At 39.3% G+C, this 15,772-nt stretch overlaps 1 protein-coding gene across 3 annotated transcripts in view; it reads left to right on the top strand.

The window, feature by feature from the left end:
- Window positions 1-15,772, top strand: part of megf11 (multiple EGF-like-domains 11) — a 121,500-nt gene that overhangs the window by 24,270 nt on the left and 81,458 nt on the right. For all 3 annotated transcript variants that reach the window (XM_079620754.1, XM_079620755.1, XM_079620756.1), the window contains exons 4-5: window positions 2,465-2,566; window positions 3,096-3,196. In XM_079620754.1, coding sequence (XP_079476880.1) covers window positions 2,465-2,566; window positions 3,096-3,196 — 203 coding nt within the window. The remainder of the gene's footprint in view (window positions 1-2,464; window positions 2,567-3,095; window positions 3,197-15,772) is intronic.

The following is a 15,772-nucleotide window of genomic DNA, read 5'->3' as shown; positions in this document are numbered from 1 at the left end:
TGTTCTGTAGTGTTGTTTTCATGGACTTTCAGGTCGTTGTCATTTGTCACATGTCTTTGTTCAGATTCCCGCCACTCATCTATATCCTTGGTTACAGTCATTATTAGTTCATCCGTGTCAGCTGTGTTCTATTAATTATCCTCGTTTGTGTTTGCTTTATAAGTTCAACCTTCACATTCATTCTCATGCGTTTCAAGTTATGTGTGTGTACCCTGCTGCCTGTTTAGACTCATACCTGTTGGGATTGTTCTATTAAACCTTGTGTTGGAACTTTATTCATCCTTGTCTTCATCTGCGTTTCTACAAGCACACGTTACACCAACGTTTTTTAAATGTTACACTATTTAAAAAAAGTAGCTAGCTGAAGTATAGGACTTCATTCAACTTGACAATAAATACAACTTGTAAAGCTAGGATACATCCTAATTTACGCAATAAGTTGAATACCCAACAATGAGCATTTAATTTAATATTTGGTGGGGCTAGAATTGGTGAATTGTTTTGAATCAGTAAAAAAAAATTAACAGTCCAAACAAACTGATTCACTGTACTTGGACATTCCAATGCATTTGATTACTGACTCTGTTCACTCAGTTGTAAAGCTGGACTGTATGTATTTTTGATAAGTGCCCAACTAACAGTTCAAATAAAATGTGAAAATATGATTTTGCTGTGTTTTGCCAAGATTATCACTACTTGCTGCAAAAAAATAGCTTATTACAAGAAAAAAAATTACACCATTTTGAAAATGTTATTCAAAATGGATGCTTGTCAGAATATTACATATTGAAGTATTATGGCATTATTTGTTGTGTTGATGGTAATACTTGAATAGATACTTGATTAATATTTACAACTGTGGATAAACTTTTGCTCCTTATGGGATGCCAAAAAGGATGTGTTTACAAGCCATATCATGGATCAGTCGCAAAACACACACAATGTGTATTTCAGCTCTGTTCTGTTATCTCAGAGATTTAGAGGATCTACATTTGTTTGTTCCTGAATTGACTGTATTCACTTTTAATGGCACAGTTGAAGGGATGTAAATGATTGTGTTTGGGAGTGTTGATCTGGTTACACTTGCCTACAGGTATTAGGTTCAGTCACTAAACACACAGAACAATATTGATGTTCTTATTATCAACCTTGTAGCGTGTGAATGTGAGTCGGGAGAGAGAGAGTAAAGATATGTTGCTAAAATAAAACAGGCAGAACAGCATTCAGTTGACCAGAACAATCTGTTTTGATTGAACCTATTGCTTGAAAAATGATTATTTGTAAAGGGTGTTATCAGTTATGACAAATAAGCAGGAGCGATTGCCTCTGCAGAGAGGAGGACAGAGGGCTGCAGAGATGAATGAGTTTCAGCATTGGTTTCCTGAAAGAATATTTCGTAGCTTTAATGTCATTTTGTTGGCAATACATTTGTAATGTTTTTTTCATGGATATTGTGATAAGACATCTTGTTTTTCCTAGAGTTACTGTAGCTTTTGAAGGGAAACATTATGCTTGTCTCGTTGAACTTCAAGCTAAATAGATGGAGACATGTCTGAATATTAAGTATTTAATGGTTTAAGTATTTCTTGGATTACAGTACTGTATCTTCACAATACAGTTGATTATAAACTTTATACTACGAGCAAATTCTTTGTTTCTCAGCAACATAATCACGTTTGGGAAATTTTAAGTCCCCGTGGCAAGTTGTCATATTTTTCTCCAGTAAATATTCCTCGGGTCGGTTTATTACTGTATATGCAAATACACAAACGTTTTTTACAAAAATAAAAAGGCTCAAACTTTGCACTGCTAATGCCCATAGGACTAAATTTACAGTTCCTTTTCCACATTTTTACCATTAGCGGGGTATGTCCAACTGTATGGGGTAATTTGTCACTGTAGATTCCTGCCATTAAACAGCCAATTATAGGATTTTTTTACAAAAGTGTATAAATGAACAATTATGCAATTAATAGACTTACACACAAACATTATTATTGCGGCAAACTTCCCCAAATGCCCCAATAAAATTGTGTTTTGGATGAAATCTACCTTTATTAATTGACCCTGTAACTTAATAAATTTTATCGTGATTTTAAAACTTCCAAAGAGGCAACGGGTTGACATAATTATACAATTTTATTTAAAAATGGTAATAAAACTTAATTTGAATGGAACAAACTAAAATCAAGATGTAAACTGAAATACATATTTCTTTTCCCCCTCAATAACTATTATTTTTATTGAAAAACATACAAAATCTTGAATCTTATAAAATCACAAAATAAATAGTTTCATTAATTTAACATTATACACTCCCAATTTCTGTTAATAAATAATTTACGTGAAAAAAAAAAAAATTAATCACCTTTGAATATTGTATTGGACAATGTAAAAAAAAAGAAAAGAAGATCATTACATATGTAAGAGATTGAAATTTCTTTTTGGTCTTTCCCTCTCTCAGCTACGCAGTGACTGTTCAAGAGTCCTATGCTCATCCTTTTGACCAGATCTACTACACCAGATGCACCGACATCCTCAATTGGTTTAAATGCACCAGACACAGGTGAGTGTGACCCTGACCTTTGATCTGCAGTTGTCACAATTCAGCTCCATGGCAACAAGCAGCACTCTCCCACTAGACACATAAAAATTAAGATGCCGGTGTGCCAGTGTCTTTATCACCGAGAGTTAATGTTACCAGCCGTGATTGTAGTGGTCAGAATCGGGATGGAAATGGCCATTTGACTGTCATCCGACATTACATTGGTTTTAATTGCTGCATTAAAGACTTTATCGTCAGTGTCCCTGCTAAAAGCTGTGGGCCCAATGAGTCACTGTGCTGCAATGTAGCATTCAGAGGCGAGATGTCCTTCAACGAGCACAGAAACTTTTCCTTAACTCACTTTAATTATGTTTATTTCTCCTCTTTCCACCTTTAGGGCTTGGCTAGGATTATTAGACACAAATAGAAAAGCTAACGGTAGCCAACTGCATGTCTTAATGTCCTTGTATCTGTCCTTGTGGAGTTCACCAACCGGGTTATTGATGTTCATGATTTCTCTTGTGTGTACGTGTACGTGTTTCCATCGCAGAACCAGCTACAAGACAGCTTATCGGCGGGGGGTGAGGACCATGTACCGTCGCCGTTCACAGTGCTGTCCCGGCTACTTTGAGAGTGGAGACTTGTGTGTCCGTGAGTGTCTTTAATATTTTGCTCGCTTATTTCCTCTTAAATCAGCACAGTTCAATTTCTCTTTCTTGCGAGTGGTTATGAGCACAATAAAAGCATTCATCTGCTTGAGCGATGTCCTCTTAAGCCTTGAACCCCGCTCCTTCCTCCAGAGGCATTCATCAAAATCTCAGCCATCTTTGCGGCATTTTTGCAACTGCATATTTCAGGCATAATTTGTGCCTTTCATTACTGGTCCCACTCATATTGGTTTTGCTCATATATTCAGTTTTAACACTGCCAGTATGCCATTACAACGCCGTTAATAGCATTCGGTTATCGCTCATTTTTTAGAAAAAATAATCTTGAGTGATTCACTGCAAATACATTGTCCTAATTCCTCTCGTTCTGGAGATAACACGCTAATTAAGGAAATAACAACTTTCCCGTGCGGTGGCCTGAATGATAGATTTAGAGATTATTTTATGAGCAATGAATGTCAAAAATGTCAGCTTTTATACTAGTTTATTGTCTTTTCACACTGCCAAGACTGTAAATGTGTGTTTTGTTTCTCAAGATTGGTTATTGTGTAGGCCAGACTCATTATTCTTTAATGCGTTTTAATCACAAGTGAACGAATCCTGTCAGTCAGCTCAGACCTTTGGCTCACACGGTTCAGCAGTAGTCTGACAATATGCAAAAATCTCTGCGTGAAAGGACCTCGCACAGGACCGTGTCAAGGTGATGAGGTAAATGACAGTCTTACCGAGCTCCAGGGAGGGGATAAAAATCAACGCACGTAGCTTAAGAGCAAATGGGATTTGATGTCCTCACAGCTACTCGGCATTATTAACAAGTGGGTGGGACAGGCTTTCTGATGGATGTCTGTTCCTGGGTGGATGGTTTTTCTTCATCTTTTAGCACTGACTACTGTATGTTTGCTTAAAAGCTGTTGAAACTTATGTATTTAGGTTCTGAGTATGTAAGATTGTGATAAATGTATTCTGTGCCAACTCTATGTCCACTCTTAAAGCATCTTGACAATAATACGCATAATGTCATGTAATTCTTCAGCCTGCGTTGTAAATGGACTCCAATGAGAATGAACATATTTAGCAGTCTACATTAAGTCCTGATATGGGCCGCTGTGATATCCAGCTCTGCAGGAATCATAAAAATGATCTTCAGTTCAATAATATGAAGAAAAGAGGATAAGCCACAGACAGTGTGGTCAGTTTAAATGCTGATTACAAACCTGCAATGCTGTATTATAAAGTCACACTAATTCATTATTAATTTTCATTTTAATTTCACCATATCAAAAAGATTTTTCCATTTTACTATGGAACAAGCCATGAGACCCAGCAGCTGTTTTGCTGTCATCATGTCTCAGGGACCTAACCGGCATTGTCAGTCTTTGTAGTTTGATTTAAAAGCTTAGTCATTTACATATGCCACAGGAAACGCTTTTTATGATCCAAGGACATTTTTAATTTTACTGTTTCACACCTTGCTCTCTTGACAGCAGGCATTGAGCAATTAGACATTTCAAGCAGTGATTTAATTGATATGTTTGCTCACACTGTTTCTCTTTTTAGCTTTGAAAGAATTCATTCATCTATAAACTAGAATTCTGTTATTTACTTACCATCGTACTTTTCGAGACCTGTTTCTTTCTTAGAACACAAAAGGAGTTATTTATAGCAGAATATCCAAACTGCAATGAAAGTACATTTTCTGTGAGTAATGAATTAAACCTGATTTTTTTCTTCAACCTTCTTACTTTTATGGGGATTTATATAATATAATATAATTTATATATAATATAAATGTATTTATTGATTTATTTGAAATGTGAGATCCCTTAATTGCCATCCACTTTCATTCAAGAGAAGCTTGAACATTTTGCACATTTTTTTCAATTTGAATTGCACAAAAGAAAGAAAGGTTGAGAACAATGAGCGTGAGTAGTTGAAGATAATTTTTATTTTATTTTGGTGTACTATTTATGTACTAATTATACTAATATTGCAAATGACCAAATCTTCTTGAATTTTCTTTGAATTAACATTAGAATTGTGAACAATAAAAGCAACAAAAAAAGACATTGATTGTTGTAACCCTCATGTAAATCAGCAGCTTGTTCACCAGATGTTGTTCTTTCGTTACTAAAGGTCAGTGTAGAAAGGAAGAGGTTTCAACAATGACCTTTAGTAACAAGAATTTTTTTATGGCTGATTGCGAGTGACCATGGTCTGTTGAAGATAAAGTTGATCTCGTGTTTCTGTCCTTATTGAGTGGGATTGTGTCCAGCTCGGTCTGTAGCCTGAAGGCACTACTAACAACCATGGGATTAGGTGCAGCTGGGATAGGGATCAGTTTTGACATTGTCTGGTGGTTTGAGTGGAAGAAGGCAATGACAATAATCAATAATGTTCTCATTACCACACAATAGCTGCAACAATTTCATGTTAACAGTTGCTGCTGTAATGGAACCACACCATCTGTGAAGAAGATGGTAGGCATAATTTTTTTTTCCTCAGTGACCTCAAGCTACGTTTATTGCCTCTGTACTGTTTAAAACATGGCTGCACATGGAGTTTAACATAACATTCTTTATAAAATCAGATTTGATCGGACAAGCCATGTTTGAAACCAGTGTAAAATCGGTAAATGCACTTCAATTGTATTCTCACTCTGTTTATGCAGCAAGATGCTACTGTGCCTTGCATGCAACCATGAACAGTCTACTTTCAGGCTAATGAACTGAATTACTCGACAAAAGAATTGTTTATTGTGATTATAATATTTTCTTTGATTATGTTGCTGTAATAGTTTTATAAAAGTAGTAAACCAGATGCTGTGTGTTAGCTGTTTTACTTCCCTTTTTCCTGTTTTTAATAGATTTTGTCAACCTGTTTTTGGCATTGATTGTTAAATACTTCCCTTTTTATTTCATTTGTGGACATATGCCTATTTGTTAGACATTTAGTAAATAGTTCAATAGGTCATATTTCTGTGGTGACTATTAGATTTCTGTGTATAATTTGACCATTGAATGTGCCAGTAAAAAGTATAATTAGGTGTTTTTGTGCGATCGTGTGGACACCTTAGAGAGGTATGTGGATTTTATGTGGAGGTAGTTTTTTTTTTTTTTTTTTTTTTTTGCTGTATCTGCTCTGTATATAATCCTTCTGCTCTCAGTGGCAGGATTAAGAGCTTTGTAGAACTAGCTATGTTCACTTCGCAGGGACAAGAGAAGGTATTAAAGCCATTTTCATTACATATATGTGGATCTTTGCTTTTCTTCTCAATCTCAGGGTTTATCCTCACACATGAGCCTTTTATGAGCCACTTTCTTAGTAGAATCAGTCCCTTGTGCATTAGCTAGGCTACATTTTAAAGGCATCATTCATTAATGGCCTAAACCAACACAGCCTATGCTTTGAAGGTGACATGTTTGCAGGGTTTTTTTCTGTGCCCATAGTGAGGTGCCCATAACATTCAAGTCATTTAAAGGAATAGTTAACTTGCAAATTAAAATTCTGTCTTCATTTACTCACCCTCAAGTTGTTTCAAACCTGTATGCATTTCTTTCTCCTGCTGAAAACAAAGGATATTTTGAAGAATGTTGGTAACCAGACATCGGAAGCCAATGGGGTCCATCAAGTGTTTAGTTACCGACATTCTTCAAAATATCTTCCTTTGTGTTCAGCAGGAGAAAGAAATTCATACAGACTTAAACAACTTGAGGTGAGTAAATGATGACAGAATTTTAATTTTTAAGTGAACTATTCCTTAAACCCACATGCACTGCACCTATCAATCCCAAACTGTCAGTGGGTTTAAAAGAGAATCTTCTGTAGTGACTGCATGCTTTCTAACACAGAACCTTTAGCCAATGAGTTTATTCCTGCCATACTGTAACACTAGCACTGTTTTGCATGTGTGAATTGTGCATTTAATGTTGAGGAAGAGACCTTGCTCATACTGAGCTGCAATGACTTTTCTTGGAGCCAAACTACGTGGAGCCAAAACAGTTTACACCATCTGGTCAGAAGAGTCTCAAATAGTTAGTGATGCAGTATTAATGATGCTATGTGCATGCTGTAGCTTCTTCTGGAGGATTAGTTGCTCTAATAAAGTCCCATGCACCATCCATCGCAAAGTAGATTTCTCATATTAGTTTTAATGATGGATTAGATAAGATCATGAATTTGCCTGTGTTTGATTTTGAAATCTTTTTTAGTTTTATTATTAATAAGTTCATATTAGTAGTGTAGGTGCAGAAACTGTCTGTCTTTTATTATGTATTTTGCGTGCACGTTACCAGGTGATTTGGTCACGTGGGGATAGGTGGATATTTACCTGGTAGTATTTCCTGTTAGTGGTGATTGTGTAGAGGGGGGGTGAGTGGCGAGGAGTGCTCACTTTCTGTTGACCGTTTGTACGTTTTTATGTTTGTGATAATCAATTGTTTCTGCCGTGGACTGTTACATCATGCCAATAAAGGTTCACGGATTATGAAACATGGATGGAAACGCGTCACGGACCTTTCTCGCTGCTTAGTCTCTCCGCGGCTATAGGTTGCCGCGACACTAAGTCAACAGAAAAGCTTACCGCTGGTGGACTATGGACGCAAATTGGACACGGTTGTATCTGCACACCGCATGTTGTCGCGGACGCGCACCGTGAAGTGGATCGACGGAGCCGATTGACGCACATACAAACGGCAGAGGAGGTATGTCAGCGGTTTAAATGGATTGTGGCCGTATCGCTGTTGTTTGAAACATGCTGTCGTTACGCTGGATTGGCATTGGATTGAACTCTGTTAGTGGTTTGTGTTGCTCCTGCATATTATGGGCTCGTGCGTGCTGCCTTGTTACGTTCATTCATTGTTTGGCTCTGTGAGCGCGCTGTTTGAAACTGCGCTCACATTGTCCGTTGCGTTTGAGAATGAACTCTGGGGATATAGTGCACGCTGCTGATAGCAGCAAACGAGAGCATAAGCCCACGGCAAAAGCCCTGATGGCTAAAATTGAAGCCTTGCAAAGGGATCGCAAGAGCAAAGTGAATAAAGTGAAGAATGTGATTGTGTCAATGAAAGAGCTGATGAAATGTGACGAAAATGCGTCTCAAGTGTGTTCAATGCTGGAATCAATACAGTTGCTTATGGATGATGCATCCGTGCTACATAAAAGTGTATTGCCTCTATTACCTCTTGAGGAACAAAATATACAAAATGAATGGCTTGATGCAATTTCGAAGTATTATAATGGCTTTGTGGATGATGTTCAACAATGGATGAATGAAACTGGGAAATGTAATCCCCGCACCGCTCTTCCTGATACCTGCGAGCCTAGGGTTGAAGAAGTAGATGCAACATCTCAAACGGTTCGTGCATCCGATATTTCACCCTCTGTTGAAGTGGTGTCCACAACATCCAATACTCAGCTCCCTAATGCAAATCTACAAGCTGGCATGGATTCTGCTAATCTTGAAAATGAAATTCAACCAACTGACAGTGTTTCAAATATAAGCAGTAAAAGATCATCTGGAGTGGTATCTCATGGATCTCGATCAAGCCGATCTTCCATTTCTTCCACTCGTCTTAAAGCTAAGGCAGAACTGGCTGCTTTATTGGCTTCTCAACAAATGCTGCAAAGAAAACATGATTTAGAGGAACAGGAGGAACAGCTGAGGAGAAGGAGGGAAAAACTGGAGCTGGAAACTAAACTAGCAGAGTCAATGGCAAGAGTAAAGGTGTATCAAGACGTGCATTCTGAATCTCATTCATCTGTCGAGAGAATCGTGTTTGAACCTCTTCATCCTGAGGCGGAACCATTTGTTCCTTCAGCTAGTGTGCCAACGGCATCAGAGCCCATGCCTGTAACGCGTACGTCACATGTTGATAACACACAAAGAATTTCAACTTATTCTCTATCTCAGCCGGTACAACAACAATCAACAAGATCTAAAACGAAACCTTCACAATCTACATTGCCTAACATGTCATCATTGGATAATCAGAATATTGGATATGCTCATGGTTCAAGATCAAGTTTTCAAGCCGATCTGAGCCACGCAAGCATGCTTCAGCTCATGGCTAAGCAAAATGAAATCGCTACTTTATTGGTTAAACAGCATCATTTGTCTTCACTTCCTCCCAGAGAAATACAGTACTTTGATGGAGATCCATTGCGCTTTCATGAGTTCATGCGCACATTTGAGGAAGTGGTGGAAAAGAAGACAGACAACCCGGGAGATTGTCTGCACTTCCTGGAGCAATATACACGAGGACAGCCAAAAGAACTTGTTAGAAGTTGCCAGCTCATGACTCCTTCTCAAGGTTACCTAAAGGCTAAGGAACTGCTTAAGGAGAACTTTGGCAATGAGGTAAAAATAGCTTCCTCTTATATGGAAAAAGCCCTCTCATGGAAAGCTATAAAATCTGAAGATGCTAAGTCCCTACGAGAGTATGGTCTTTTCTTAAGGAGTTGTTGTAACGCTATGCAAGACATTCACTATATGAATGAGCTGAATCTCACCACTAACATGCAAGTTATCCTCTCAAAACTTCCTTATAAACTCAAAGACCGATGGAGAGTCGTTGCATATGAGTTAAAGGAGCGACGCCACAATCAAACCACCTTTCCTGATATTGTGGGCTTCATTGAGAGACAAGTAAAAATCCTATCTGATCCTGTGTTTGGTAATATTCAGGATGCATTACCTGCTGGAGATAGGAAAATGAACACCAGAGCAATTCAGCCAAAACCCAGAAGCAGTTTTGCAACCACTATATCTGCTATGCCTGAAATAAGAGAACATCGTAAGATATCAACCAACAGAATATGTCTCTTCTGTAGTGGTGAACACACACTGGATGCTTGTAATACACTTACCAGAAAGTGTCACAGAGAAAAGATGAACTTTTTGATGACGAGAGGAATTTGCTTTGGTTGCTTGCATACCGGACACCTCAGCAGGGACTGCAAACGGAGAAGTATCTGTAACATATGTAGTCTGAAACACCCTAGTCTTCTTCACATTTATCCTCACGAGAAGGTAGACACTTTGGACAAGAAGAAAGCCGAATCCAAGTCAGCAGTAGCCAGTGCGATGGTCTCTCTCCAAACCAGTGGTCTTACTGGGGCTGGTAATGATAGCTGTGCGTTACCTATTGTTCCAGTGTATGTTAAATCGAAAAAGGGAAACAGTGTGGTGATGACTTATGCCTTTCTTGATTCTGGAAGTTCTGCTTCTTTCTGTATGGAAAGTTTGATGAATAAGCTCAACCTCCCTGGAAAGAGAGTTAATATTCTTCTTAGAACAATGAGTCAAGATAAATCAGTTGGTAGTTACGTTCTAAAGGATTTGGAGGTTTCTGGGTTGAGTCAAGAATATTACTGTGCATTGCCTGAAGTGTATACACAGAAGACCATGCCTGTGACCACAGCAAACATCGCCTCACAGAAAGATCTTGAACGTTGGCCTTATCTGAGTCATATCTGCTTACCTATGATTAATGCGGGCATTGAGCTTTTGATTGGAGCTAATGTTCCAGAAGCATTGGAGCCTTGGGAGATCATTCGTAGTCAAAATAACGGCCCATATGCTGTAAGGACCACGTTCGGATGGACTGTTAACGGACCACTTAAAGGAGTTCGCATGAATGGAGCCGATGATGCTGTTGACCCTGTGACTGCGAATAGGATTGCAGTAATGAAATTGGAAGAGTTGTGGAAGCAGCAATTTAAGGCAGATTTCCCAGAGACTGCTCACGAAGAAATGGTAGGAACGTCGAAAGAAGATCAGCAGTTTATGAATTTTGTGTCTCGTTCGGCAAGACTGATTAATGGCCATTATTATATCGGTCTACCACTCAGAAATGCTCAAGTGGTCATGCCTATGAACAGGAGGATTGCAGAACAACGTGCATTAACTCTTCAAAAAAGGTTCAAAGTGAATTCTTCCTTTCATGCAGATTACACCACCTTTATGGAGGACGTCATCCATAAGGGTTATGCAGAAAGGGTACCTGTGGCCGAATTGGAGAGACGTGACGGACGTCTGTGGTATTTACCCCATCATGGCGTATACCATCTCAAGAAACACAAGATCAGGGTTGTGTTTGATTGTGCAGCTTCTTATCAGGGTACATCGCTGAATAACAAGCTTCTGCAAGGCCCAGACTTAACCAGCTCACTAGTGAGTGTACTTGTACGATTTAGACTGGAATCTGTTGCCCTGATGGCCGACATCGAATCCATGTTCCATCAAATCAGAGTTCACCCAGAAGACTGTGATCTCTTGAGATTCCTGTGGTGGCCAGAAGGTAATGTAAACAGCAGTCTGGAGGAATACAGAATGGTGGTTCATTTATTCGGAGCCACATCATCACCAAGTTGCTCGAGTTTTGCATTGAGGAAATGTGCAATGGATCAAAAGGAGCTATTTGACCCCAAGACAATGGATGTTGTCTTCAATAATTTCTATGTGGATGACTGCCTTATTTCTGTACCTTCCGAATCAGATGCTGTGCAGCTGTACAAGGATCTTACTAGTATGTGTGCTAAAGGAGGATTTCGTTTAACGAAATGGACTAGCAACAGCCGTGCTGTTTTGGGTGCTGTACCTGAGATTGACCGAGAGAAAAAGGTAAAGGATTTGGACTTGGATCGTGACACTTTGCCACTGGAAAGAGCACTAGGAGTGCAATGGTGTGCTGAATCAGATGCCTTTCAATTCAAAGTGGTAGTAAAGGATAGACCTCTTACAAGGAGAGGAATTCTCTCAGTGGTTAGTTCCATCTACGACCCTCTGGGGTTTTTGTCACCTGTGATTCTGTCTGCAAAGAGGATACTGCAAGATCTGTGCAGAGAGGGTATAGGGTGGGACAATGTAATTCCTTCGGTGTATGTTCAACGTTGGATGAACTGGCTGGATGATCTGCATCGCTTGGAGTGTTTTGAGGTCAGAAGATGTTTGAAGCCCGAGGGGTTCGGAGAATTAACTTCTGCTCAAATGCATCACTTCTCAGATGCAAGCGAGCAAGGATATGGTGTGGTATCCTATCTGCTGCTCCATAATGACCAACAACTGGCACATTCTACCCTCCTGGCGAGCAAGGCAAGGGTTACACCATTAAGATCTATTACAATCCCTCGCCTGGAACTTACAGCTGCCACGCTTGCAAGCCGTATCGACAAGATCTGGACGAAAGAACTCAAGATGCCCTTCCAGAATTCAGTTTTTTGGACTGATAGCACTTCAGTACTCAAATACCTTCGAAATAGGACCTCAAGGTTTAAGTGCTTTGTGGCTAATAGAGTGTCCGAAATCCTGGAGGTTTCTGATGTAGGACAGTGGAGGTACGTGAATACGTCAAGCAATCCAGCAGATCTGGTATCTAGAGGAGTGAAGGTGGACTTATTCTTGAAGAACGAGACGTGGATTTCTGGTCCCACATTTCTTGTTCGGTCACAAGAAGAGTGGCCGATGGACCCCACCGATAAGGACGTAATATTATCTCACGATCCTGAGATTAAAAGGAGTGTTCTGGTAAACACAATAAAAGTCAACGAAAATTCTGACTCCATATCGCGTCTCTTTGACTACTTTTCCTCTTGGATTCGACTAAAGAAAGCCGTAGCATGGATCCTTCGTTTGAAACGAATCTTGATGGACCGTAGTAAGGAAAGGAAACGACTGCAGGCTGCTTTTGTCTGCTCTGATACAGATCCATATCAACAAGAGATGACTATTAATCAGGAAATGCAGAAATTTGAATCCACTGTGCATAAGGGCTTACTTTCGTTGGGAGAATTGGAAAAGGCTGAAATGGAAATTATCCGACTTTCTCAAAGAAAGAGATTTCCGGAGGAACTAAAGAGTCTACGAAAGCGTGGAGTAGTCCAGCGAAATAGTCCTCTTTATAGTCTAAATCCAATACTTCAGTCTGATATTATCAGGGTTGGTGGACGCCTTGATAACGCATTGATCCCTGAAGACTCCAAACACCCAATTATATTGGCCAAAGACATACACATTTCTGACCTAATCCTGCGACATATTCATGAAGAAGTGGGGCATGGTGGACGGAACTTCATGTTGGCGACTCTTCGACAGCGATTTTGGATCCCTGGAGCTAGCGTAGCCATAAGAACATGTCTGTCAAAATGTGTAGTGTGTAGAAGGTTCAACGCAATTGCAGGTCATCAACAGATGGCTGATTTGCCTCACGATCGAGTCTCACCCGACAAACCACCCTTTACCCATGTCGGACTGGATTGTTTCGGCCCTTTTGAGGTAAAGCGAGGAAGAACCACTCTAAAGCGCTATGGAGTCATTTTCACCTGCCTGGCCATTAGAGCTGTTCACATTGAAATGGTCTCATCGCTGGACACCGACTCATTCATTCATGCACTTAGACGTTTTATCGCTCGACGAGGACAAGTGGCTGAAATACGTTCAGATAATGGAACAAACTTTGTCGGGGCTGAGCGTGCATTACATGAGGCGATGCAAAATTGGAACCACAATCAGATAAACGATGTTCTTCTACAAAAGAAGATAAAATGGACTTTCAATCCTCCTGCCGGTTCGCACCACGGAGGGATCTGGGAAAGGCTCATCAGATCAATAAAGAAAATATTGAATTCCATTCTTCGAGGGCAAAGTTTGGATGAAGAAGGTCTTCATACTTTCTTGTGCGAAGTAGAGTCCATACTTAACAACCGACCCATAACCAGATCATCTTTGGATCCTGATGACTTGGAAGCTTTAACACCTAATCATCTTCTCCTTCTAAAAACAAAGCTTGCATTACCACCGGGATTATTTGAGAAGGAAGATTTGTATTCCCGTCGAAGATGGCGTCAAATTCAGTACTTGGCTGACCAATTTTGGAAAAGATGGATTGGCGAATATCTACCTCTACTACAGGAACGGCAAAAGTGGATGGTAAAGACACGAAACCATCAGTTGGGAGATGTTGTATTGATAGTGGACGAAAATGCACCTAGAAGTTCTTGGCTCATGGGCAAGATTATTCACACAATAAAGGACAAAAAAGGATTCATACGGCAAGTTAAGATCAAGACTATGAGTACCTGCTTGACCAGGCCGATTACAAAAATCTGTCGTCTTCTTGAAGCTGAGGAATTTAAAGACTAGCTATGACTGACACTTGAGAGCTCTCAACTGACCCTTTTGACTCAACTTTGACTTAGACTTGATCGAACTACTGACGACTGACTTTACTGACCTAGACTGGACTTGAACATTAACTTTACTCAGCTACAAGAATGAACTAAATGAACACTTGAGTGATCTGGACATTCACACACATACATATTTTTATATTTTCTTAAGCCTTTTGTAAAAAAAAAAAAGAGAAAAAAAATCATGTATAATAATTGATTATATGATGTGTTTACTGTTCGTATTGTATTGTCTGTGATTATTACTGGTCTATTGCATAATAATCAGGGGCTGGAATGTAGGTGCAGAAACTGTCTGTCTTTTATTATGTATTTTGCGTGCACGTTACCAGGTGATTTGGTCACGTGGGGATAGGTGGATATTTACCTGGTAGTATTTCCTGTTAGTGGTGATTGTGTAGAGGGGGGGTGAGTGGCGAGGAGTGCTCACTTTCTGTTGACCGTTTGTACGTTTTTATGTTTGTGATAATCAATTGTTTCTGCCGTGGACTGTTACATCATGCCAATAAAGGTTCACGGATTATGAAACATGGATGGAAACGCGTCACGGACCTTTCTCGCTGCTTAGTCTCTCCGCGGCTATAGGTTGCCGCGACAAGTAGTACATATAACAAATACATTATAGATGCATACAGCAATAAACTTGGATTGTTTAATGTGTTGATTGATTGACTGATTGTCAAACTGTATGTTTAATTCTTTAGCCAGATGAGTATTCAGTGTAATAATGCATGACAATTACAATTAGCTCTATTGTTACACGGTATGATAACGCCACTGTGTAATGAGATTAGCCCTTTATCAAAATGAAAAAACATAATTTTTCACTAGAGCTTGCAGACATAGTCTTTTTCTTGTGTAGAAGGAAGATTCATTGAATTTTAATTAAAATGCAGGAGCGATTTTCTGAAGTATTATAGACACGAACATCAATTCAGCTCTTGGGAAAAGGCACTCTTTATCCTTTCACCTTCATCACATAAATTAATTTTAATTTCCTGAAAAGATGTGACAAATTAGCATTTCTTCTCAGTTGTCTGATCAGAAATTGCTGATTGTAACAAAAATCAATCATTTCATCACCAGAGTTTTTTTAACCTCCCTTTTGAGCACGTTGTATGGCTCCATTGATTTCAAGAAGTCAAATTGATGTCTTTGTCAGCAGAAAATGCTACAGGTTTTTTTCTTTTTCTTAAGCTGGAGGAGAACTGGCATGCTTGAATATCAAGTTCTCAGTGCTGTGTAAATCCATACTGCATTATTTGCCAGTGGCAGGTTTAGCATTTTCTGTGTGTGGAGCATTTCTGCTCTAAGCACCATCCTCTGGGTATTTGGGATTCTCCCTCTCCCCATCCTTCCTGTGCTTATGTCCAAT

The sequence above is a fragment of the Phoxinus phoxinus genome (assembly GCF_949152265.1).
Source record: "Phoxinus phoxinus genome assembly, chromosome: 8".
In the NCBI taxonomy this organism is placed as follows: Eukaryota; Metazoa; Chordata; class Actinopteri; order Cypriniformes; family Leuciscidae; genus Phoxinus; species Phoxinus phoxinus.
Note: the sequence above shows the minus strand (reverse complement) of the source record. Positions and strands in the feature narration are given on the sequence as shown.